At 54.9% G+C, this 25,671-nt stretch overlaps 3 protein-coding genes across 3 annotated transcripts in view; 1 reads left to right on the forward strand and 2 right to left on the reverse strand.

The window, feature by feature from the left end:
• The first annotated feature begins 1,524 nt into the window (after positions 1–1,524).
• On the forward strand, positions 1,525–9,832 carry TMIE (transmembrane inner ear). The gene is made up of 4 exons (XM_004368462.1): positions 1,525–1,620; positions 5,865–5,982; positions 9,261–9,410; positions 9,732–9,832. Exons 1-4 carry the CDS (start codon positions 1,525–1,527, stop codon positions 9,830–9,832), a joined length of 465 nt encoding a protein of 154 aa, XP_004368519.1.
• A 2,741-nt stretch (positions 9,833–12,573) lies between these two features.
• On the reverse strand, positions 12,574–21,016 carry PRSS50 (serine protease 50). Its single transcript, XM_012554692.2, has 5 exons — positions 20,902–21,016; positions 20,157–20,319; positions 14,731–15,014; positions 13,320–13,486; positions 12,574–12,849 (listed from the first exon to the last, which is right to left on the reverse strand). Exons 1-5 carry the CDS (start codon positions 21,014–21,016, stop codon positions 12,613–12,615), a joined length of 966 nt encoding a protein of 321 aa, XP_012410146.1. The 3' UTR covers positions 12,574–12,612.
• Positions 21,017–24,478: 3,462 nt separating this feature from the next.
• The window catches only part of LOC101360623 (Putative serine protease 46), a 38,537-nt gene continuing 37,344 nt past the window's right edge, over positions 24,479–25,671 (reverse strand). Inside the window, exon 5 of the mRNA XM_004368713.1 lies at positions 24,479–24,733. Coding sequence (XP_004368770.1) covers positions 24,479–24,733 — 255 coding nt within the window. The remainder of the gene's footprint in view (positions 24,734–25,671) is intronic.

A 25,671-nucleotide genomic window follows, 5' to 3' on the forward strand; every position in this document is an offset into this window, starting at 1 on the left:
CCAGCCCAGTCTCCTCAGTGGGTCCCCCGTCCTTTGCTGGCGGCTTTCCTGCCTGGCCTGAGGCCTCCGGGTGTCAGTGTTGGCCCCTGCTCTATCCTGCCGTCTGCCTTAGTCCTTACCCAACTGTGGCAACTCTGGGCTGGAGCCCCATAAGGCTCTCGATCTACAGTGTCCCCAGTTCTGAGGACAGGCCCAAGGAGGCTTTGCCAGAGGGAACCAGGCCACCACAGCCTGCACAGGTCTCCACGAGTGTCTTTGGCGGTGGAGGGGAGAGTAGAGCAAACTGCAGGGTCCAACACCTGGCCTGCCCCTCCGAGCACTCAGCAGGCAGGAGATAAATCATAGTGGAAGGAAGGGAGGGAGGGAAGGAGGGAGGGAGGAAGTAAAGGAGGCAAGAAGGGAGGATGGACAGAGGAGTCTCCCAGGCCCCCCACTCTTCTTACTGTTATCCTGCCTGGCCTGTCCTCTCCTGGCCCTGAGGCCTGCAGGTGTCTGCGCTGGCCCCTGCTCCACGCTGCTGCCCGCCTTAGTCCTTACCCAACTGTGGCACCTCCACTCCAGGCTGGAGCCCCACACAGCTCTGGATCTACAGGGTAAGCGGAAAGGCAAAACCTCCTCATATCCTCCCTGCACCCCTGGGTTGTCAAGTCTCACCCTGAGGCCAGGATCAGATTGCAGTGTGAGCTGGGTTCAATCTGAGGTAGGAGTCATAGCTTAGACCTTAAGGTTTGGATCAGGATTAGGGCTCAGGCTGGGATAGAGGTCAAGGGTCAGCCAGGGTCAGAAAATGGTCCTGTAGCCCCTTCCTTGGGAGCTCGTCCTGTCCCAAAGGGCAGAAGATGCTGGCTGTTTCAGGAACCTTCCACAGCATCGAAGCTGGAGGCTCAGAATATACCATCCCCTTCCCGTCTCCTCCCCACCCCCCAACCCCACCCCCTCAGCTCTGGTGTCCAGGGCGACCAGAGCCTCCTCTGGGCAGGAAGCCAGCCCAGAAAGCCCAGGACATCCCTGAGCGCCTGTCACCATGGCAACCTGCCTGCCATGGCCCCCCCAACCTGTGGCCAGCAGGTTCTTAAAATTCAGAACGTCAGAACGGGGAGGGCCTCCTAGATCAGCAGATTCCAGCCCCTCCCCTTGTCCCAGAAGAAGAAACTGAGGTCCCAGTGGTGAAGGGAGGGGGTACCTGTTGTTCAAGGACCCTGAGCCCCGTCTGCCCTCCCTCTCCCTCCACCCCAGTGTCTGTCATGTTCTGCGGGTGAGGGTACAGAGATGCCTGGCGGGGGAGGGGGCACCTCTGGGGTCCGATCTCCCGGGAGGGGGCAGGCCTAGCGCGCGCTCCCCGGGCCCCTCCACCCGCACAGGAACCAGAAACCGACGATGAATAAATGATGCCCTTTCGCCGTCCGCGGCTGGAGCGCGTTGCTGAACGCCGGCTGCCTAGGGGGCGTCACCGGGCCCAGCCCGCCCCGGCCGTCCATCACTGGCTCCCACAACCTGCAGCTGAGCCGGCGGGCGCGGCGGAAGATGGCGGGGCAGCTGCGGGGTGCGGGGCGCCTCTGGGCGCTGGGCTCCGCCGCGCTGGGGGTCTGCCTCGCGGGGGTCGCCGGGCAGCTGGTGGAGGTGAGGCTGGGGGCGCGGAGGGGTCTGGGCAGCAGTCACCGTCCAGGCGGGGGGTGAGGGGGTGGGGGAGGCCTCTTTCTAACCGGGAGCTGCCTTTTGCCTTTTCTCTTGCCTTAGGACACCCAGCCTAGTCGGGGACCCAGCCCTGCCATAAGCGCTCCCAGGCTGTTGGGGAGACTCAGCCCCTGATCTTAGGGTCCCTGGCCTGATATGGGGGTCACAGCCCTTATCACAGGAACCTTAGTCTGATGAGGGAGGCTCAGCCCCTGTTCTCCAGCCCTTGGTCTGATGTGAGGACAGGGACTCTGGTCTTAAGGGCTGATGGAAGAAGCACAGCCTTTGACTCTGGAGATCCTCCAGGGACCCCTGTTTAATGGGGGAGACATAGCCTTGGGAAGGAGTTGAAGGCATTCCAAGCAAAAAGGTGGGGTGGGGGTGAGGACACCCTTTACCAGGCAGCCATTTATTGAGCTCAATTCCATGGGGAGCACCTGGCCCAGGAGGCAAGGGGTAGACCGGGCACAACCCAGGGACTGGGGGTCTGACTTGGTCCTGGTGGTACCCAGAGCTAGTGAAGGTTTCTGAGAGTAGATTGGAAGAGGAACAGGGGTGTGACTCAGTCCTGGTAATAACAGGAGCTAGTGAAGTTTTCTGAGAGTAAACTGGAAGTGGGCACATAGTTGGGAGAGCTGGGAGGAGCTGCTGAGATAGGCCAGGAAGTGGTGAGGAGAGTGGCTGCGGGTGGTTGGTCAGGAGCCTGGCTGGGGTGAGGACGGACTGTGGGCGGGGGAAGCCATCTGCAGTGTCCCTGGCCCCCTCTGCACCCTGCTCCTGCTGGCCCTGGAAGGGGAGCCAAAAAGGGGAGGCAGCCGACCAGATCCAGAATTCTGGAGGAGAAGGTAAGAGCCAGGGCCAGGGAAGAGGAGGGATGGGGTGTCGGCACGAAGGGGCAGAGGAGAAGCAGGCAGCTCAGACAAACAGAAATGCTAGAGACAGAGTGAAGCACCCAGGTAAGCCTTCAGGGGAGGTGCTGGGGGACAGGAGGGGTAGGGGTAGGTAACTTGGGGGGGTCTGAGGGGACACAGCTCTGACTGGAGGGTCTGAGGAGGACATGGGGACAGAGCCCTACACCCTGATGCTAGCCTGTCACTGAATCTGACCAGGGGGACATGCCCAGGAGGCTGGGCTGGGGTCAGGTGTCAGCTCCAGTGTCCTTGTAAGGGGACCCCGGCTGGCTTGACCTCCAAGGATTGTACTCGGTCCCCTCTCTGGCTGCCTTAAGACTTCGGGTGCAGAAACTGAGCTGGACTGAGAGCAGGCAGAAGGCTGGGGGTGGGGGGTCAAGTCAGTTCTGAGCCAAGGACTCTCTCCCACCCCCCAGGAACATGTCTTCCCCCAGCTCATCAGGGGGAATTACATTTGGAGTCCATCTGTCTGCCATCTGCCTACAGTCTGAGCAAGGCCAGACCTACCCCTGGAGATCCTGGGAAGCACCAAAGAGAGGGGCAGGGCTGGGGTCCATGGCGCCTCCCACAGCAGCCCTGCAGACATCACCCTCTCATCAGGCTGTGAACCTCTGATGGAGGTGGGGCCTCCAAACTTCAGGGTTCAGACCCCCAGCAGTACCCATCATGAGGAGATGCCCAGCTATTCCTTGTCAGCACAGCTGTTCCCATTACCCTACACCCAAGACCCTTATCAGGGGTGAGAGTTTAGGCCCAGCTCCACCAGAAAAAGGCTAGGACAAGAACATGTTGGAAGTGACCTCTCAGCCAACTAGGCTCAAAATCTGAGAATTTTACTCTGGCCCTCGGTGTCTTCCAGTTAAACAACCCAGCCAAACCAACCTACTGGGCCTTAGAATCAGGGAACCCCACCACTGCCCAGGCCCTGGCCCAGATGCCACGGCATGTGCTCGACCCCACACATGTGCCCTAACCTGCACACATGTGCCTGACCCCACACACGAACCTGGAATTCACATGTGTGTCCAACCTCACACATGGATGCCTGAACCACGTGCCTAATCCCACACTCGGGTTCCCCGACCCCACGTATGTGTCTGACCCCACATGTGAGTCCAGTTCTCTGGGATGATGCCAAGGAGGGGTATTTTGACATCAATGTTACCACTCTGGTTGGTTAGAGAGAGCTCCACGGAGACCCCTGGGACCACCCAACTCAAGTTACAGATGGATAAAATGAGGCCGAGAGAAAAGAAGGCTTCCACCTAGTTCACCCTGGTGAGGAGAAAAGATCCAGGGAATCATGTACGAATCCCAGGCACACAGGTCCCCTGGGTTACCTGGGACAGGTCTCTCATATTCTCCGAGCGTCTCCAACCCATGCTGAGGGGCCTGTTTGTTAGATGAGGAAGTACCTGGCTCGTGGTAGGTGCCCAATGCAAGTTTACAGACCAGAGGAATGAATGGTGGATGGTTGAACTGTGGGTTGCCTGTCTTTCCCGGAGATCCAGAAGGGACTCCTTGTGTCTATGTTTATTTGTTTAATCATCAGGGGACAACGTATTGCACAGATGCCTCAGGGTCCTCTTTCCTTCTGAGCACTGACCCCCATCCACACCTCCCAGCAAACCTTGGTGACCAAGATAGGATCATATATGTCGCAGCTCCACAGGTCAGGGACAGGTCTTGCTTAAACCCCTCGGGGCAGGGCCATATCTACTCAGACCCAAGGGCAGGGCCGTGTCTCCTCAGACCCTCAAAGCAGGACCATGTTTACTCAGAAACTGGGGTAGGGCTGTGTCCCCTCATATCCCATGGGTAGAACTGGGTTCCCCTCCAACCCCCAGGACAGGGCTATATCTCTTCAGATCACCATGGTAGGGCTGTGTCCCATCAGACCTCCAAGGCAGGGGAGTATCTCTGGGCATGGTCATGTCCCCCTATAACTACACTCAGACCCTGGGCAAGACTGTGTTCCCCCAGACCCCCAGGCAGGACTGTGTCCCCTCAGACTCCAGGGCAGGGTCATGTCCCCCTATAAGTACACTCAGACCCCTGGGCAGGACTGTGTCCCCTCAGACTCCAGGGCAGGGTCATGTCTCCCTATAAGTACACTCAGACCCCAGGCAGGGCTGTGTCTCCTCGGACCCCTAAGGCAGAGCCATGCCTCTGTCCACCCACAGGATAGGGCTGTATCCCCTCAGACTCCCAGTGCAAAGTTGTGTTCCCTCTGACCCTCAGAGCAGGGCCTGTCCCCTCAAACTCTGGAGCTGGGCTGTGTCCCCTCAGACCCCCAGAGCAGGGCCATGTCCTCCCCCAAACCTCCCCCTCCAATCCCGGAGCATGACTGTGTCCCCTCAGATCCCTAGGGAGGACCATGTTCCCTCAGACTCCCAAGACTGGACCATGTCCCTTTAGACTCCCAGGGCAGGGTCTTGTCACCTCAGACCTTCAAGGTAGGGCTGTGTCCCAACAGTCCCTCAGGGAAAGGTCATGTCATCTCCGACCCTCATAGCAAGGTCATGCTATCTCAGACCCCTAGGGAAGGGCCATGTTCCCTGTGACCCCCATGGTAGTAGAGTCCCGTCCTACTGGGCAAGTGACTGCCTGTGTTCAGCTCAGGCTCGCTCCAGCTGCCCTTACATCTTTTGGCCCGCAGATGTCGCTGCCGCATTGAGGACAATTTATTTATTTATTTATTTAGCCCTGTGCAGTGTGAGGACTTTGGCTCAGCCTTCAGGTCAGAGGAGAGTGACTCCCAGGAGGAAAGGTGACTGTTTGAGATCACCTGGTGGGGGTCCTGGCCAGGCGGCAGAGCTGCATGGCCCTGGCTCCCAACTCCACATCCCCACCCTACACTGAGGAGACTCGAGGGCAAAGCCAGTCCCCCACACAGCACAGGCCTTGCCTTGTCTCTGGCCTTGGTCCTGAGACCCCCATCTGTGTGTGGCCCAGGAATGGAAAGGAGGAGACCCAAAGCCTTCTCAAAGGGGCCTTGAACCTGGCTGGGACATGCTGTCCACGTTTGCCCTTCCCAGCCACAGTTTCCCCAAGCATCAACCATACTCGCTAAGTCCTTGGCTCTGTGGTTCTGCTGTTGTGCTCAGTTCTCTTGTTTTAAATCTGGAACGTCCCAAGATCAAGGGTGTTGGGTATGAATGTCTATGGCACTTGATTCTAGGGGATTCTGAAATGTTTGGGCTGAGCCCTTACTGGAACCTGGGGAGTCCCAGCCTGCTGGTCCCTGCCTTGCTCACTCCCCTGTCTCCCAACCCGCAGCCCAGTACGGCCCCGCCCAAGCCCAAACCGCCCCCGCTGACCAAGGAGACCGTGGTGTTCTGGGACATGCGCCTGTGGCACGTGGTGGGCATCTTCTCGCTCTTCGTGCTGTCCATCAGTGAGTAGCTGCTCTCCGCCCTCCCTGCCACACCACAACGGAACACAGCACCCCAGCCCCGCCCTCCTAAACAGCACCCCTGCGGGCTCAGAGCAGCAATTCCGGGCAGTGTAAGCAGGCCAGGCGCCCACAGGAGGCCCACCATGGTTTCTGGCACCTCCCCTGGTTCACACAAAGTCCCCACGGAGGGCTGATGGGCCGGTAGTGACCTGAAGTATTCTGCTGGACCAGGGAGGCAGCCACACAGCAATTATGGTAATTACAGGGGACTCCACGGAAACTACGACGTGTCATTTTTCCCTATCGCTGGCCTCCTGATGCTTTTCCTGCAGTCTGGCCCGCTTAAAGGACCCACACCCAGGAGCCCCAGCAAAGCCACCCAGGGCTGCAACTCAGCCCAGAGGCGCCCCAGACGCCCAGCAGATGCAGCTCCCAGGCTTCCAACGCTGCCTTGTCAAATACCATTTCCCGGGGATGACTCACACTCGCCTCAATTAAAAGCAGGAGACCTGTTCCTCTCCTGGGGACTGGGAGCTGCTGGTGCAAAGCCACCACAGAAGCGGACTTGGCTGCCCCCCTCGGCCCTCCTCCTGGAGTGGGAGTCTGGAGGTCGGAAAGGGGTGGAGGAGGCTGCCAGGGCACGGAGTGAGGTCTGATGGGGGTTCCCACAGGGCACAAGGAGAGTGTGTGTTGGGGGGGTGTTGAGGGAGGAGACAGCCCACTCCCACAAAGCCTTCATAAAGTAGGGGTCCTCTGAGCTGCACCTGGGAGGATTGGTGGGGTTTGCCAGGGGACGGTTGCAAAGGCGGTCCCGGCAGAGGGAGGGTGTGAGCAGAGGCTGGACAGTCTCGATGTCCTATATAGCACATTTACTGAGTGCTTCCTGGGTGGGAGGCGGAAGCTGCATCCAAGTTCCAGCTGGAGCTGTCCGGAGATGAGGTCCCTGGGAAGGCAGGGCAAGCCACAGACGGCCCATCCAGATGGGGGGAGGGGGGCTCTGAGGGAGACATGGACATCTGATCTGCATGTGCTTGTCCTGGAGACAAAGCGCCCTCCCTGCAAGAAAAGAGCTTCCCTCCTCCCCCTACTCACTGCCATCTCTCCACAGCTGGGGTGGGGGCAGGGAACTGAACAAGAGGCTGAATTTTGTTCACAGCCAAGGCCAAGAAGCAGTCAGGCCTTTCAGTGGTGGACCCTCAGACAGATAAGTGTGGCTGCAGCTCAGCCCAGGTGTCCAGAGAAGGGGAAACGCCTGGCCCCAAGAGGCAGAGTAGGGTGGGCACGTGCCCTACAGGCGCCCAGCAACTAGGGTGCAGGCACAGGGAGAAGCTCTGGGGCACCCCATGGAGAGGGATGAGGGCACTGTGGGCCTCAAGACACACAGTGACCTCTCGGGTTCCACTTGGCCCAAGATGGTGAAGGTGCTTGGAGCCATACAAGAAAGTTATAGCTTGGGACCCGAAGAGATACTTGAATGTCAACCACACAGACAACCCCTACCCCAACCCCATTTCCTAGAAAGGAAAGAGATAGTCTCCCAGCCCCCTGAGCAGCAGGTCAGTGCTTGTTATTGCCCAGTGCATGACGCTAGAAGTCCGAGTGGCCCGGCCCCCATCTCCTGGGGAGGACACAGATCTTTCCTGCTGCCTGTCAGCTGGGGCCTGGGTGGTGGGGCTGTTCATGGACATCCACCAGAGCCCCTTGGAGAGAGGGGCTGGAGGGGGTGCCTCCAGGGACCTCACATTTCAAGCCCCTGCCTGGGCCCCGAAACTTGCTCTGAGGCACTTTGTTTCTCCCCTTCTTTGAGGCCAGGCTGGGAGGGGCAGGCTGGAGTGTGAGCCCTGCTCTGGTTGCCAGCAGCTGCCTGCTGAACTCCTTTTGAAGTCTGAAGCTCCTGCCTCCTGCAAGGAGAGCCTGAGTGGGCGTGGGCCCGAGGAGGTGCCTGGTGAGGTGGCTGGGAGAGGGGGCCCAGCAAGCAGGGTCAGGGTGGGGAACCGACCTTGGGCCTGGGGCATGTACATAAGGGTCTGGAGAAGACCAGAACCCAACTCTTCAGGTAAGAAGGGCCTGCTGTTTGCTCACATCTACCCCCGGACAGTGGTGCGCTGTCAGATCTACGGCCAGCCCCGGGCAGCCCCCCAGAGCATGCCCGCATGCTGTTGGCTCCCCCATCCATGCATTCAGGAATCCAGTCCTGTTCTCAGCAGCTAAGGCTCCAAGACCATTCCATCCATTAATTTGCTCATTCATTCATTTTTTTCTTTCATTCTGTGTGTCTGAGGGAGACCCAATGGGGCCACAATATTTGGTTGAAGGGGGCACTGTTGTGCCTTGAGGCAGAGAGTTGCACAAGATGACCCCAGAGGTTGCTCCAGCCCAGGCTACTTAGGTCTAAGTCATCCTCCCCAAAATAGTCCTGGCTTGCCCTGCCTGGGCCCTCCTGCCCCCAGGAGCCTGCCAGGAAGTTATGTCTGGTCATCTGATTTATAATAGGAACCAGCTCCATCCCCTCCCCTGGGGCTGGGGCCAAGGTGGTTAGACTGTGAGGGCCTTAGAAAAATAAACTAGGTCCAGCCAGGCCCTGGCAGCCCTGCCCTGCCCATCACTAGAGGCCAGCTCCATGCCCTGGCCCAGCTGGCATGGGCACAGCTGTCTTTGGTTGGAAAGCCGATCCTGGAATAACTCCCTCCGAGGTGAACGCCCAGGACAGCGTCTGTGCCCTCTCACCAGCTCTCTGCCCAGCCAGGAGGCGGCCAGGCTTGTCCTCAGGGAGGCTGAGGAGAACACAGCCACGTACTTTGGTGTGTGGGGCGGCTCTGGCCCTGCTCTCAGGAGTCTGGGAGGAAAAACTAGCATGCGCTGGGAGCCCAGAGGCCTACGTTCAAAGCACAGGGGCCTCTAGGAAGCTGTAGCTTGAGTCAAGAGGCAGCTCCATTCCCTGCCCTCCAGGAACTCTCTATCTAGTCAGAAACTGTAGTCAGAAACACCCCCAGGAACAGGACTGGCTACATAATTTTTGAGTGCAAAATGAAAATACGAGGCTCCTTGTTCGAAAATTAAGAATTGTAAGATAGCGACAGCAGAGTGTTAAATCAAAAACAAGCCCTTCTAAGCAGGAAGCCAGCCCTGCTCAGGAGAGACACCTTGGATGCTGTGCCTCCTGCCAGTCTCTTGGCCGAGACACAGAGGTGGATGGAAGTAGGCATGAAGCTCAGGTGTCATTCCTGGGGTGTCTTGAGGCCCGGCGCCCAGCCAAGCCTGCTCTGTCCTTCCTATAGTTATCACCCTCTGCTGCGTCTTCAACTGTCGTGTGCCACGGACCCGGAAGGAGATTGAAGCCCGGTACCTGCAGCGGAAGGCTGCCAAGATGTACACAGACAAGCTGGAGACTGTGCCGCCCCTCAACGAGCTCACAGAAATCCCTGGAGGTGAGGAAGCCCAGCCCCAACCCCAGCCGCCATCGGACCCTGCTGAGCCAGCCAGTTCCTCAGTCCCACTGCCCAGAGTTGCCCCATTCCTTCCCTCCACCCACAGCAGGTTAGGGAGGGGCCCTGGCTCTGCCCTGGGAGACCAGAGCACAGAGATTGGTCAGAATGAGGCAGGTAAAACAAAGCACCTGCTCTCCAGGTAGGACAGGTTTGGAAGAAGGACAGGCTGCGGGAGGCTCTGGTGCCACCGTCTCCTGAGGCCCCCGGGCCCCGGGACCTTGTCTCACCCCTACCACACGGCCTCTTTCCCTTACCCCACAGAGGATAAGAAGAAGAAGAAGAAGGACAGCGTGGACACAGTGGCCATCAAGGTAGAGGAGGATGAGAAGAATGAGGCCAAGAAAAAGAAAGGGGAGAAATGAGGAGGGCTTCCTGGAGATGGCAGCTGGGGCTGGCAGGCCCTCAGGCTCAAGCCCTGGCCAGGGTCCAGGCATCTTGGACTCTGAGCTCAGACATGGACCACAGAGGTTGCAGAACATCCACTCCCTGCTCAGAGGGGAAGCTAAGGCCTAAGGCCAAGTTGTCATGGCCTATCGAGGGCAGGGACAAGACTACACCAGGTGTCCTGTCTCCCAGCCCGACTCTGCTCCTTGCACCCATCCGCGTGGCCTTGCCCTCCTTGGCAACATTGGTCAGGGGCCACGTCCCTCTGCAGATGTGGAGTTTCCTCGCACTGCTCTCCCCCACCCCAGACATGCCTCTGTCCCACCCCTTCTGCAAGGAACAGCAGTGGCTGTGAAGGAGTAGTGGGATGTGAGGCTCCCTCTCTGGAAGAGGATGGCTGACTGGATGGGTTATGGGGAGGCCACACCCAGACTGGCTATGAGCGGGGAGAGGGGTTGCTGAGGGAAGTTGGGGCAGCAGGAGGTTCTCAGACTCAGCCAGGTTGCAGCCCTGATGGTGAAGGGTCTGCCCCGAGCCTGGCAGGGGGCTGGCTCAGAGGACTGAGCAGAGGTGACGCCAGAGAAAGAGGAACCCCAGCCCAGCAGATACCAAGCTCAAAGCATCAGGGCACTCTTCTAGTGTCCATGTTGTGCTGGAGCCGAGGCTGCTGGGAGGCCTGCCACGAAGACCAGGGCTCAGGGCTGGAGGCTGCAGGGTGTGTCAGCAGAGGGCTGAGGCCAGTGGGAGGAGGGGAGAAAGCTGGGGCCTGGCGACTGTCCTTAGGAGTCCAGGAAATATTTAAGAACCTGAGGGGGCCTCAGGCTGTTCTGGGTGGCCCTTTCTATGCCCACCTGTGAAGGAAGGTTTCAGGGACCTAGGTGGTCACGGCAAGGGGCGGCTTGGGGTTGACATGGCAACCAGCCTTCCGCCTGCTGAATGTAACGGCACACAGCTTCCTCTTCTACCACTTTCTCCTACGGGGGCTTAATAGAAGCAATGCTGATCTGAAGGCAAAGGCCAAACAACCGCATGGTGGCTGAATCCTTGGGGAGAGTAGACGCAGAGACCCAACACTCCCACCTCATCCCCCACCATCATGGCATCGAATGACAGGCTGAGGCACTCAGACCAGGGCCTGGAGACCGAGGAGACATCAAGGAAGGTTTCCGAGCTGGGGGAGGCTGCTGAGAAAGCTCTCGCCGCCTCTGCAGCCTGCAGGGATTTGTAAATAAAGCTGAGTGCCTTCTCCGACCCACGCACAGAAAACTGCCTCCTGACATGACTCCCCAGGAAGTTCCATCTCTGAAGCACTTATGTGGAAGGGGATGTTGGTAACAGGTGGCTCAGGCCAGGCTGTGGCCTGAATTAGGGTGCGCTCGAGAGAGAGTAAGTGGCCAAGGGGCTGAGGGGCGGCTAAAGCCACCTTAGCCCTTGTCAGAGGCAAGGCATCAGGACTGGGGAAGAAGCTGTGTGCTCTACCGGGTACTGGATTGATAAGGCTGCTCTCGAATCGCCTCTGCTCCACACCATGGCTTTCAATAGGCCTTCAACTACTATTCTAAAGGTTGGCGGTTCAAACCCATCCCGTGGTGCCACAGAAAAAAGGTCTGGCGATCTGCTTCCATAAAGATTACAAACAAGAAAGCCCTATGGAGTAGTTCTACCCTGTAGCACATGGGGTTGCCTTCAGTTGGAGTTGACTCAACAGCAACGGGTTGGTTTTTTGTTTTGTTTGGACGATCTGACCCCGGTGCTGGAAACACAGAGGAGTAAAGCCTGGATCCAGACCATTATTATACAAGGAGAGGGATCCAGGCTGACAGAAGGGGGACCCCAGGGTCTTGGGAGCAGAGAGATTGCAGAAGGCCCTGCTAGAAGCTGAGTACACCACCACCAGGTGGGAAGAGCTGGCTGACTTCTGCCATCAGGTTCCGCCTATGTACATCTCATATGTAGGGTTGTAGCAAGGTCATTCCCCCCATAAAGGCCAGCGCCCTCCTATGTGGCCAGGCAGCAGAAACCCAGAGAGTCATACAGACAGGCAGGGGTGGAACCTGGGGGAAGTCCAAGCCTGGGCTTCATCCGCTCTGGCAGCTCCCTGACCTCTGACCTGGGGCCTCCACTAGTCCTTCATGGGCAGGCATGGCTGCTGATGGTGGGGATGATGGCTGACCCCAATGATCACTTCCCCCAGCCTCCAAGCAGGGGGCAAGGCTGGACAGTCAAAGCTGTGGTTCTCTGTGGCACTCCTGGGGCAATGACAGGGTGTGCTCTAGCCACTGGCCAGGAGGCAGAACAAAGTCAAGAAGAGCCTGACTCCCATTAGAGTATCACAGAAAACACATTCACCTCCCAGGCCCAGACAGAGCTGTGACCCTCACCCCAGCCTCAAGGTCTGCCCTGGCCACCCCAGCTTCAGTCTGGGCAGTACATTCTGGGCCCTGCATCATGAGACCCCTTCATGCTCCCTCCACCTTCCAAGAGAGCCACTCAAACCTTTGGAGGAAGGCAGATCCTTGGGGGTTCTGCAGTTTTCAGCATATACTGGCTGGACTCCCCCGTCCCACCTGCCTTGGGCTTACCCTTCTCCCACTAGAGCAGGTCCACAAAGCAAGGGGCCTCTGAGGCCCAGGAAGAAGGAAGCATGGGGAAGAGAAGCATTTAATTGAGCGCCTAGTCTCTGCCCTGCCTTGCAGGGCTGTGAGGGCGAGGAGGGTCTGGGTGAAAGAGGGTGCTCCCAGGGACAGCACGCAGAGCATCAGAGAGCGGCCAGGAAGCTGCGGGGCAGCAGGAGTGCCAAAAGCAGGGCCCTGCATAGGGCTGGCAGGGTCCGGGACTGCCCGTTGAGGCGGGCCGAGATCCACTGTTGGTAGGCGGAGACTTGAAGGTATATGGGTGGAGCATCGCCCTTCTTGCAGCCTGGGCCCCAGCTCACCATTCCCACCAGGTACCACGTGCTCTCCAAAGGGCAGGCCAAGGGTTCGCCGCTCTTCTCCTGTTGGGGAAAGGATAGGCAAACAGGGTCAGGGAGACCAGGTGTGGCCTGAGGGATACCTGACCCAGCTCAGGGACAAGCAAGTGGCCCTCACACCCCATCTTCTCCAAAGCCCTCCAGCATCAACATAGCTGAGGGGGGCCTCGAGGCCCAGACCCAGAAGACCTTCCTCAAAGGGCTTGCTTTATCCCCCGTCTCTCCCATACCAAGCCTCCAACCCCAGCTCTCTAACATCCGCCTTCCAACTCCCACCCCCATTGCTATCTCTCACCTTCAACCTCCATCCCTACCCCCATCTCTCTTTTCCCCCATCTTCCCATGTTCCCCTTGCTCATCCCCACTCATGCCCTCTCCAATCCCTCCCTCTCCTTGTCCTCCCTGCAGCCCTCAGATCCTGCCTCCCCGGCATCCCTCCTCCCACTCCTGGCCAGGTGCACTGGAGGTGAGTGAACTGGGGGAGAGGGGCTCACATAGCAGAAATTATCTCTATCGGTGTCCTCTGCACAAAGCATATGGGAGTTGATGATCCGGACCATAGTAGGGATTTTGGAGAACCGGTGGTAGTATTGATCACATTCATTGTTGTTCAGAATGGTGACTTCCTTCTCCTGAATGGACCGGAACTGGGGCCATACACCTGTGGGACAGGGGCCCTTGTTCAGACTTAGCCACTTGGCTACTGCCCACTGCCACAGGCCTTGTTTCCACCCTCCCTCTGCTCTTTTCAACTCCTCCAGCCTCTATGACTTGCTACACAGCAGCCATGGAGACCTCCCCAAGCACGGCCCACCACCTGTTCCCAAGGGCCCCTCTATACAGAGACCCCAGAGAAGGCTGCCCCACCATCTGGCCTTGCTGGCCCTAATCTCACTTCCCGCAGAGTCCAACACCCTGAGCTCAATGGGCTTCTCCTTAATATCTCCTCCATTCTTACTTAGTATCTTTGCTTCTGTCATCCTTTCTATCTTGAATGCCTGCCAAACCTCTCTCAGGTCCAAATCCCTCCACTTCTTCAAGCTCTTCCTAAAGGCCACTTCCTCCTCTGAGTTTTCCCAAGTCCCCTCCATGCAGCCCAGGCACTGCCTACTCCCCTCCCCACTGTGTGTCTCTGTCCCTGGCCTGAGCTCTTGGAGGACTGAAGACTTCAAACCATTCCCAGCCATTCCCCAGAGAGGCCACAGCAGGGATAACGAAAAGTTGACCCCACTGCCTCCTACCTGGGCTGCAACCCTGTGGGCTGTTGCGAATAAATTGGCTCCTTGAGGCACAGGGAAGGGCACCACCCTTGTGAAAAAGGAATGGGGGCTCCCTGAAGGGAGCGGATGTCCCTGGGGCCCATCAGAAAATGGACCCTTGGGTACGCCCAAGAGAACACACTTGCTCTTTAAACCTTGCTCCTAAATTGGGATGACACAGGACTGAGGACCACTTGTGGGAGGGGTGGGAGAGCTCTGAGTGGGTCCTGAGTGATTCCCAACCTTGGGTGCAGACTGCCCCTAGCCACCCATGTGAGATCCTCTGGGAGTTTTTACAGACAGAGAACCCTGCTCCCCTCACTCTGGACATTCTGCTTCTGGTTGTGAGTACCCTGGGGTCCCAGGGTTTTGTCTAGACTGCAAGATATTACTCCTTCAGGGAAGTTCTCTTTACATGCCCTGGCCTGGGGACAATCGGTATCCCCTGAGGCCCGAGCAGCCATGAGTCAGCCACTGTTGAGCTCCTTAAGGAGAAGGAGGCCTCAAAGATGAGACCCCAATAGAGAGACCCAGGGGGCAGTGGGCTCCTTGGGGAAGGTGTCTCAGAATGTTTGTCCATGATAGTACCCCAGTCTACACCCAGGTCCTCTCCCTCACCACCCAGCCTGGGAGGCTTCCGACTCACCATTAATCCTGGGGAGTCCCCAGCCTGTCACAGTGCAGATGGAATGGTCCTTCACCTCAAAGTCCAAGCCAGGAAGGCAGATGGGCCAGACATACTTGTTGTACTTGAGCGTCGACTGGAGCCTGAGGAGGCCGACATTGTGGGCCCGGCCCACCCATGACCAGTACCGCCGGGACCGGAACCTGTGGTTTACGATGACCTGGCCCACTGGGACACTGCGGGCATGCTGTGCTGGCTCATCCATTTCTGGGCTCCCCACCAGCACAGAATAGGCAACGTTACGCCTACAAGTCCACAGAACAAAAATATGACCTTGAGTATATCCTACCTGAATTTGGAGACCATCTCAAAATTGGATTTAATGCATTGAACACTAATGACCAAAGACCAGAGGGATTGTGGGATGACATCAAGGACATCATACGTGAAGAAAACAAAAGGTCATTAAAAAGAAAGAAAAGACCAAAATGGATGTCAGAAGAGACTCTGAAACTTGCTCTTGAACATAGAGTAGCTAAAGCAAATGGAAGAAATGAGAAAGTAAAAGAGCTAAACAGAAGAATTTCAAAGGGTGGCTCGAGAAGACAAAGTAAAGTATTATAATGACATATGCAAAGACCTGGAGTTAGAAAACCAAAAGGGAAGAACACGCTCAGCATTTCTCAAGCTGAAAGAACTGAAGAAAACATTCAAGCCTCGAGTTGCAATACTGAAGAATTCTATGGGCAAAATACTGAACAACACAAGAAGCATCAAAACAAGATGGAAGGAATACACAGAGTCACTGTACCGAAAAGAACTGGTCGACATTCAGCCATTTCAGGAGGTAGCATATGCTCAAAAACCAATGGTATGGCAGGAAGAATTCCAAGTTGCACTGAAGGCACTGGCAAAAAAACAAGGCTCCAGGAATTGACAGAATACCAACCAGGATGTTTCAACAAATGGATGCAGAGCTGGAGGTGCTCACTCATCTATGCCAAGAAATCTGGAAGACAGTTAGTTACCTGTCCAACTGACTGGAAGAAATCCATATTTGTGCCCATTCCAAAGAAAGGTGATACAAATTATCAAACAATATCATTAATATTACACACAAGTAAAATTTTGCTGAAGATCATTCAAAAATGGTTACAGCAGTACATCAACAGGGAACTGCCAGAAACTCAAGCCGGATTCAGAAGAGGACGTGGAATAAAGGATATCATTGCTGGTGTCAGATGGATCTTGGCTGAAAGCAAAGAATACCAGAAAGATGTTTATATGTGTTTTATTGACTATACAAAGGCATTCAACTGTGTGGATCATAACAAATTATGGATAACATTGCAAAGAATGGGAATTCCAGAATACTTCATTGTACTCATGCGGACCCTGTACATAAACCAAGAGGCAGTTGTTCGAACAGAACAAGAGGATATTGTGTGGTTTAAAATCAGGAAAGGTGTCTGTCGGGATTGTATACTTTCACTACTTTTCAATCTGTATGCTGAGCAAATAATCGGAGAAGCTGGACTATATGAAGAAGAACGGGGGCATCAGGATTGGTGGAAGACTTATTAACAACCTGCAATATGCAGATGACACAACCTTGCTTGCTGCAAGTGAAGAGGGCTTGAAGCACTTACTGATGAAGATTAAAGACTACAGCCTTCAGTATGGATTGCACGTTAACATAAAGAAAACAAAAAATCCTCACAACTGGACCAATAAGCAACATCATGATAAACAGAGAAAATACTGAAGTAGACAAGGATTTCATTTTACTTGGATCCTTAATCAATGCCCATGGAAGCAGCAGTCATGAAATCAAAAGATGTATTGCAATTAGGCAAATCTGCTGCAAAAGACCTCTTTAAAGTGTTAAAAAGTAAAGATGTCAGTTTGAGGACTAAGGTTCACCTGACCCAAGCCATGATATTTTCAATTTCTCATATGTATGCAAAAGCTGGACAATAAATAAGAAAGACTGAAGAAGAACTGATACCTTTAAATTATGGTGTTGGCAAAGAATATTGAATATACCATGGACTTCCAGAAGAATGAACGAGTCTGTCTTGGAAGAAGTACAGCCAGAGCATTCCTTGGAAGCAAGGATGGCAAGACTTCATCTCATGTACTTTGGACATGTTAATCAAGAGGGACCAGTCCCTGGAGAAGGACATTGTCATGGATTTAATTGTGCCTCCAAAAAATACCTGTCAACTTGGCTAGGTCATGATTCCCAGTATTGTGTGATTGTCCACCATCTTGTCATCTCATATGATTTCCCTATGTGTTGTAAACCCTATCTCTATGATGTTGATGAGATGGGATTAGCAGCAGTTATGTAAACTCAATCTACAAGATTAATCTACAATTTAAGCCAATCTCTTCCGAGATATAAAAAAAAGAAGCAAGCAGAGAGACATGCTCATACAACCAAGAAAGCAGTGCTGGGAGCACAGCACATCCTTTGGACCTGAAGTTCCTGTGCGGAGAAGCTCCCAGACCAAGGGAAGATTGATGACAAGGACCTTCCTCCAGAGCCCACAGAGACAGAAAGCCTTCCCTTAAAGTTGGCAGTCTGATTTTTGGACTGCTAGCCTCCCAAACTGTGGGAGAATAGATTTCTCTTTGTTAAAGCTATCCACTTGTGGTATTTCTGTTATAGAAGCCCTAGATGACTAAGACAGAATTTGGTACCGGGAGTGGGATGCTGCTCTAACAGATACCTAAAATGTAGAAGCAGTTGCCTTGAAGAGACTGTTGGTGGAATTATGGACACCAGATAATTCTGGTGAGGACTCAGAAGGAAGTGAGGAGAGTACCAGCAGTGGCAGAGAACCGGCAGCAGGAGAGAACTGGCAGCAGCAGAACTGGAAGACCAGAGTGAGACAGCACTGGAGCCAATTCACGGAGCAAGAGAGCTGAGTGCTTTTGGCAGGAGGCTTCCTGGTGGAGTGGGATGCCTCCAGGCACTATCAGTGGAGCTAGGCTTGCCAACTCATGGAGCAAGAGAGCTGAGAGTCAAAGTTTACTGCTGGAGTGGGGTGCCTCCAGGCACTTATCGGTGGTGCTACAGAGCTTTGGAACACTTGCCCCAGCAGGGCAGACACAGGCGGTGAGGCCCAAAGGGCCGACAGGCCAAGAAACCAGGAAGCAGAAGGAAGAGACAAGAAACACAGGAAGCCAAGCTGCCTCAGTCTCAAAAGGTATGGCCACAACCTCTGGGGTCTCAAACGGTGAAGCCATGGCCTCTGGTGTTTCTAAGGGTGGAGTCGCCACTCACATGGACTAGGAGAAGGGTGCACCTAAAGCTGAGGGAGCAGAGTTGCTGTCCCAGTGGGCCTGGAAGATGGAGGGCCGAGGGGCCTCCACTCAGAATTCGGAGTGTGACCAATACCTAGAGTCTAGAGGGCAGGGCCATTGCGTAAATTGTCTCAGACAGCAGAGGATTATTTTCAAGCCTTGATGGCTAATGTAATATGTTCTGCTGACTTGCTTGGTGCCTGTTATACCTTCTTTCCCTCTAATTTCTCTCGTTTGTGATGGAAATGTCTAGCTTGTGCCTGTCTATTGCACCATTGTATCTTTGGAAGCAGATAATTTGTATTCTAGATTTCACAGATGAAGAGAAATTTTTGGATTTTGGACCTGGAGTTGATTTAAGACTTTGCTATGATACGATGGGGTAAATATGTTTTACATGTGGCAAGGACATGAATTTTGGGGGGCCAAAGGGTGGAATGTAATGGATTGAATTGTGTCCCCCCAAAATATGTGTCAACTTGGTTAGGCCATGATTCCCAGTATTGCATGGTTGTCCTCCATTTTGTGATTGATGTAATCTTCCTGTGTTATAAATCCTAATCTCTGCCTGTGGTTAATGAGGCAAGATTAGGCTATGCGAAAGAGGATTAGGGTGTTACTAAGGTCACATCACTGATCCAATGTAAAGGGAGTTTCCCTGGGGTGTGGCCTGCATCACCTTTTATCTTACAAGAGAAAGAAGAGAGAAGTGAGCAGAGAGACAGGGGAACCTCATACCACCAAGAAAGCAGTGCCGGGAGCAGAGTGTGTCCTTTGGACCGGGGATTCCTGCATGGAGAAGCTCCTAGGCCAGGGGAAGATGGATGACAAAGACCTTCCTCCAGGGTCAACAGAGAGCAAAAGCCTTCCCCTACAGCTGACACCCTGAATTTGGATTTCTAGCCTACTAGACTGTGAGAGAATAAATTTCTCTTTGTTAAAGCCGTCCACTTGTGGTATTTCTGTTATAGCAGCCCTAGATAACTCAGACAGACATCATGCTTGATAAGGTAGAAGGTCAGTGAAAAAGAGGAAGGGCCTCAATGAGATGGATTGACACAGGGATTGCAACAATGGGCTCAAACATAGCCAGCGTTGTGAGGATGGCGCAGGGTCGGGCAGTGTTTCATTCTGTCGTGCATAGAGTTGCTATGAGTGGGAATCAACTCAACAGCACCTAACAACAACAACGCCTAGAAGAATCCCAAGGGTGGTCTGCAGTCGTCTCCAGGCACCCTGCCCCAGCCTCCAATCCCTGCCCTCCACCCCACTGTTGCCCTCTGAGAAAATCCCAGCAGGCCATCCCCCACCTGAGCCTCCTCCTCACAACAGCTGTGAAGAGGGCCCTGCACACACACACTCTATGGTATGGACCTCCCAACAACACTCATGTTATGGAGGTGAAAACCAAGGCTCAGAGAAGCCCAGTGATCCGCTCAACGCAAAACAGCTAGGAAGTGGTGCTGTTATCCAGACCCAGTTTTCTCTGCTTCTAAACTCTAGACTCTTTCCAGCACCCCATGCTGCCCCTGGCAGGTGGTCGAGGCCCATGGAATCAGCCGTAGCTCTGCTCTCCAGCCTCCTCTTTTGTCATCCTCCTCTGAGTCCTTAGGCCTGGAACATGCTTCTCCACTGGTCAGCCCTCACAGCCAGCATCCATGCTGCTCCCAAGCTACTTCCCTGGCACAGAACATCGACACATCCACTCCTTTGTACTCACACCAACCAGACTGCCCTGTGAGCTTCCGTCTTCTTGGCTGTCTCCCCTACCTACCTGAGAGGAATGACTTGTCTCCTCTCTGCCCCCAGTGCCCAGTCCAGGGCCTGGCTCAAATGGGTGCCAAAGAATGAATGAATGAGGGTTGAATGAATAAATGAGTAAGAGGGAGCATAGGCTGTGGCATGAAAGAACTAGGGCCTCTTCCTGTGGAGAGGAGGAAGGAGGCCTGGACAAACGGCTTCCAAGCCTCCATTTCCTATGTGTGGAATGAGGGCACATCACTAAGGGGCAGGAGCTGGGTGAGGCTGGGCCGGACTGTGGTGCTCCACAAAAGGCCCAGCTGCTGCTGATGGGCCAGCTGGATGGGATGTCACACCTGTCTGCCCCGCCGCCACCCACCTGGGCTCCGACTCACTTCATCAGGCAGTGGGCCACAACCAGCACCCACTGGGAGGCAATGAGGGTGCCCGCGCAGATGTGAGTGCCATTGGCCCGCACGCTGACCATCCACGGCCACCGCCTAGCCATGGCCACCGGGTCCCTGAGAGTAGGATCCCGCTCAAAGGAGAAGCCGCAGGCTGAGGAGGAAGCAAGAGCTTGGTGAGGGATGGGCCCTTCCAGCCATATCCCATTGCACCCCCTATCCCTTCCCCTCCCCTCAGCCCTGACCTCCCACCCCTCCAGCCACACCCACCCAATCGTCCTCCTTTTCCCCTCTTCCACAGGGAATGATGCCATGTGTCCGGCCTCAGCAGGTGCCCAGCCCTGCCCAGGTATCCTTATCCCTGTTCCCAAACCCTGGCCCCAAACATCCCCAACTGACCAGCCCAATGCACCACTGGCCCTTCTACCCTGGACAAGCACCCCCTCAGCTCCCACCAGACCCTGCACAAACGCATCCACATTTCCGTATGTTTCCACTCTCACCTCCCTCTCCTTTCTCAGTGGTCAGGTGCCCCCTACTTCCACCAAGGCAGACCCCTCGCCCTTCTCTAGGCAGCTCAGGTCAATGACTCAACAGAAAAATGGGCAGGCATATGGCAAGGAGGAAACCCCAGTGGTGAAGGAACATAGAAGCTGATCAGCCCCGTTAGTCCCCAGGAAAGCGCAGACTCAAATCACGCACCATCCGACTGGCAAAAACTAAATGTCTACAATACCGTGTGATGGTGACGATTGTCGCCTCAGAACGCTCTCCCACTGCTGGTGGGATTGTCTACTGGTGCAGCCACTTTGGAACACAGTTTCAGAATTGAAGATGCCCACACCCAGCATCCCAGCAGTCCCACTCTGAGGTGTTTTCCAAATGGATTAGCGGGTTGTGAAATCAATTTAGGGGACGCGACCAGCTTTTGTGAAGGATACCACAGGTGAGGGAATATCAGCATACACAGCACAGAGCTTGAGTTCTGTTTGTGAGACTTTCTGTGGCAGTAAATCGTGTGCACTCAAACTACTAGAAAAAGGTCGGTGGTTCAAACCCACCCAGAAGCGCCTGGGAAGACAGGCCTGGCGATCTGCTTCTGAAAGGTCACAGCCTTGAAATCCCTAGGAGCAGTTCTAGTGTGCACACATGGGGTGGCCATGAGTCAGAATCGACTCGAAGGCAACTAAGAACAACCACAAACTGTGTGCACTGAGTCCCAGGATACGATGTATTTCTTCCTGTGGGTCGCAGATAAGCACGTATGAAAGCCACTGCTCAAGAGAACGTCGTGCAGGTGTGCCTGGGAGACTCCCACGAGAAGGCTCACACAGCACCGATTCTGAAAGTGATCCTGTAGACCCGCGAGGTCCCGGCACGGAGCCAGGTTAGCGCCTGGGGCAGGGCCTGGGAGGGCGGAGGGCTCCCCCCCACACCCCCCACTTCTGCAAAGGCAGAGCCAGCTCCGGAGGCGGAACGCGCTGCCGGCCGCTCCTCCCACATCACCTTCACCTCCAACTTCCCTTGCCTCCTGCCTCACCAGGATCCAGGTGGGAACAGGGCGTGGCCCACAATCCCCCAGATTCCGACTCATAGCGACACTATAGGATAGGACAGAGTTGAACTGCCCCGTAGAGTTTCCAAGGAGCACCTGGTGGATTCGAACTGCCAACCTTTTAGTTAGCAGCGGTAGCTCTTAACCACTATGCCACCGGGGTTTCCTGGCCCACAATAGGTGCTCAATAAACACTTGGAGAAGGAAGATTTCTTCTATCTCCACCCTATCCCCGCCACTTCCTCCCGTCTTCTGCCCCAGGGATCAAAGGTCCTTAAGACGCCTGCGCCCTTCCCCTCCCCCCACGCCCCGCCCCTCCCCCCAGTGCAGGGTACTCACAGGGGAGTAAGTCTGATGTGTGGTTACTATGAGGGGACGGCTGGCTAGTTGAGGCCGACGCCTGGGTGGTTGAGGCCGAATCATCGGTGGATAGGTCCTGTCCCGGAAGACGAGGCCTAGGGGCCGTGGACATTGCCCCCCAGGCTTCACCTACGCCCAAGCAACCTGCGGAAGGACACAGAGCGAGTCAGAGGTGGGCAGGTTGAGGGCCTGAGGGAGCGGGGGCAGGGGGCAGGGCTCACCCACGAGCCTGAGCAGCAGCAGCAGCAGCAGGAAAACAGCACAGACATGGGAGGGGGCAGATGGCCGGTGGCTCTGGGAACCCTGCCCGTGGGCCCGTGTCCTTAACCAGGACTCCATCCCGGGACAGAGCGCCGCGGTGCTCCCTCGAGAGGGCGCCCCTGGTGCCGGGCCCCCGACGGCGCCCCCCAGTGGTTGCCAGGGACTGAGCTTCGCGTCGCCAGTCTGCGAGAGCGCCCCCCAGTGGCTGCCCCTGGTGGCATTCCTGGTGTCTGGCCGGTGAGGATGCCCCTAGTGACTCACCTCCCTTACACCTCCCGGACAGATGTCTATCTGGCCTTGATGGCGCCCTGCTGGCTACCCTGTTCCTGGCCACAGCTCTGCCCTCCTTGGCCCTTCCTTCTCTCACTCCTCTTGGCCAGTTCCCGTACACACACCCCCGACCCCTGGCAGCCCATTGCCCTGGCGGGGTTCATGCTGTCGCCCCTCCTGTGATGAGATGAGAGCCAAACCTCTGGGCTGGCATCCAGGATCTGGAAGTGGCCCCACCTTCCCTCCAGCTTGGTAACTATAGTGGGGCTTTGACCTAGGGCACTGAAAGTAAGCAGATTAAAACGTTTTAAATAATGTTTAAAAATTGCATAATTTTAAACAAATCCCCATCCCCACCCCCTCCCTCACAGATCCATCTGCTTAGGAAAGATGGCAAAAGGTGAGGTTTCCATCCACAGAGAAAGAGGGATGGTAACCATTGTGCAGGCTGGAATTTTGAGAACATTTCAATGGTTCACTGACACAGTTGGATAATACATTTTAAAAGTAGTGTGGGGAACTCCTGCAAGAACCTTTGGTTCAAAGGTGTTGGGAAATCCCAGCCTAATAAAAGATAAGGTGAGAGGTAAATCAACCTAGGACACTCTAACTTTTGCAAGGGCCTGGTCTTGGGAGGGAAGGAGCCCTGGGGGCGCAGTGGTTAAGCTCTAGGCTGCTAACCAAAAGGTGGGCAATTTGAACCCACCAGCCACTCTGCGGGAGAAAGACGTGGCAGTCTGCTTCCATAAAGATTTACAGCCTTGGAAACCCTATGGGACAGTTCTGCTTTGTCCTATAAGGTCGCTGTGAGTCAGAATCAACTCGACAGCAACAGGTTTGGTTTGTTTTTGGTTGCGGTTTGGTTTTTGGGTTTTGGTGGTCTTGGGAAAGACACTCAGGCTGACCATACAGTGCTCCAGTCTCTGAGAAGGCAGTGAATTGCACCCATTGCACCTGAGGGACAAAGGTGACTGGCCGCTGGGAATCTGAGGCAACCAGATGTGAGGAGCCCCCAAGGTACATGCAAGCAGGAGGCGGGGTGCTGTCTCCCTCAGTGGGGCTAGCTTGGGCCAGCCGGTCCTCTCTCTCCAGTGTCTGACCTGATGGTCACCAAGGCAGCTCAGGAGCTCAGAGTGCAGTCACCACACCAGTTCATCCAAGCGAGCCCTGCCCCCCACATCCCCCAGCCCTGCCAGGACATTGGTTGGGGAAGGGAGGGAGGAAGAACTGGTCAGGTTCTGCAGACCTTTCAGGGGGATATGAGGGGTTGGGAGATGCCCAGGGGCTCCGGAACACAGTCCATAGTGAGGGTCTGCAATCTGGTCATCATGAGTTTCTTGGGATAAGGCCAACCCTCAAAGGAGGGCCTTAGGGAAAGTGTGTGTCAGAGATCCATGGGAGGGCCACAGGGACCGTGAGGATTGCTGACATGCTGGGGTGACTAAGCAGACACTGGGAATCACAGAGTCCAAACTCCTCTTTACAGAAAAGGAACTGCCACCCAAGAAGAGAACAATCTCCCAAGGTCACACAGTAAGTGCCAGACAGACATAGGATTATATCCAGGTGTCCCTATCTGGGAAAGCTCAGCTTAAGAGGACAGCCAGGCCTATTTGGCGGGTGGTGGGAAGGAGCCATATCTGAAAGATTTCAGGGGCTCGGCCAAAGTTGAGAAGAAAGATAACTTCAGTGGCTCAGAGTTCAAGAGCATCTTCATTGAACAACAGAGAAAACAGTGGCTCTGAGACCCTCCCCCAAGGACACCTTGCCCTGATGTTCTGTGCCTCTCTGGTCTCCACTTCTCCTGAAGGCAGAACAGAGAGGAGGGAGACTCGGCCTTCAGGGGTAACCACTCAGGAATCACTGCTCACAGGAGCCACAGGGAACCCAAAGAGACCAGCAGAATGTAACCAGTGAGGAAGACCGGGCTCCAGAAGGCAGGGCTGGCCCGACTGAAGAACTTCACGTCGGAGACCTGATTCTTGATCCATTGGGTGAAGTGGGAGGTGCTGGTGTAGATGCTCGGCAACCGGGACCGGCCACAGCTGAAGCCCCAACTCACCAACCCCACCTGGATCCATGTCTTGTTCACTTGGCAGATGAGGGGGTTGCCAGAGTTACCCTGCAGAGGGGAGTAAGGGAGGCATGAGAGGCAGCAGGAGGGCCTCCCTGCAGGCCCTGGATGAACTGGCACCTCGTCAGCCACATCCTCAGCGTGCACTGTATGAGGCCTGTGCTGCCCTGAATGTGGCTATGAATCTGCTCTGTGGCCAGTAAGCTCTTGTCTGGGTCCCAGCTGGGAACCACGCTGGCCTCTCTCTTCATTCTCCTTCTGACTTTCTGACCATAACTCACTGGTGCCCTTCTCTGCCTTCCCTCTAAATCTTGGTGGGCCTCCAAGGGGTTGCTGTTGGCCCTCTTCTATCCTACAATCCTGCTTGCAGAGTGAGTATCTGAAATGCAAACCATCCCCCACCTCCCACTTTTTGTGCAAAAATATGTGCATGTATGAGAACAATGTTTACAAGAACATATGTCAAAAGACATGTTCATTTCGGTACTTTTCACAAGAGCCAAAAGGGGGAAACAACCTAGAGATCCTTTAACAGAAGGAGGGAGAAACAAAATGTGGTATATACACACAATGGAATATTACTCAGCCATAAGGAGAAATGAAGTCCTGAGGCATGCCACAACATGAACGAACCTTGAAAACATCCTGCTAAGTGAAATACGTCATATGCAAAAGGACAAATATTGTAGGATCTCATTTACATGTATGATTTCACTTATATTAAATTCTCAATAAATATATGGAAACCAAAGATTATTACTAGTTACCAGGAGTGAGGGAAAGGGGGAGTTTTTGCTTAGGGGGCATTGAGTTTATATTAATGGTGGTGGAATGATTTGAAAAAGGTAGTGAGAACGGTTGCACAACTTGAAGAATGTAATCAGTATCACTGAATTGTACATGTAGAAATTGTTGAGCTGCAGTATGTTTTATGTATAGTTTCACCACAATAAAAAATAATAATAAAAGGTAATAGCTGTTATTTC

This window comes from Trichechus manatus, unplaced genomic scaffold, assembly GCF_000243295.1.
Source record: "Trichechus manatus latirostris isolate Lorelei unplaced genomic scaffold, TriManLat1.0 scaffold00001, whole genome shotgun sequence".
Classification (NCBI taxonomy): Eukaryota; Metazoa; Chordata; class Mammalia; order Sirenia; family Trichechidae; genus Trichechus; species Trichechus manatus.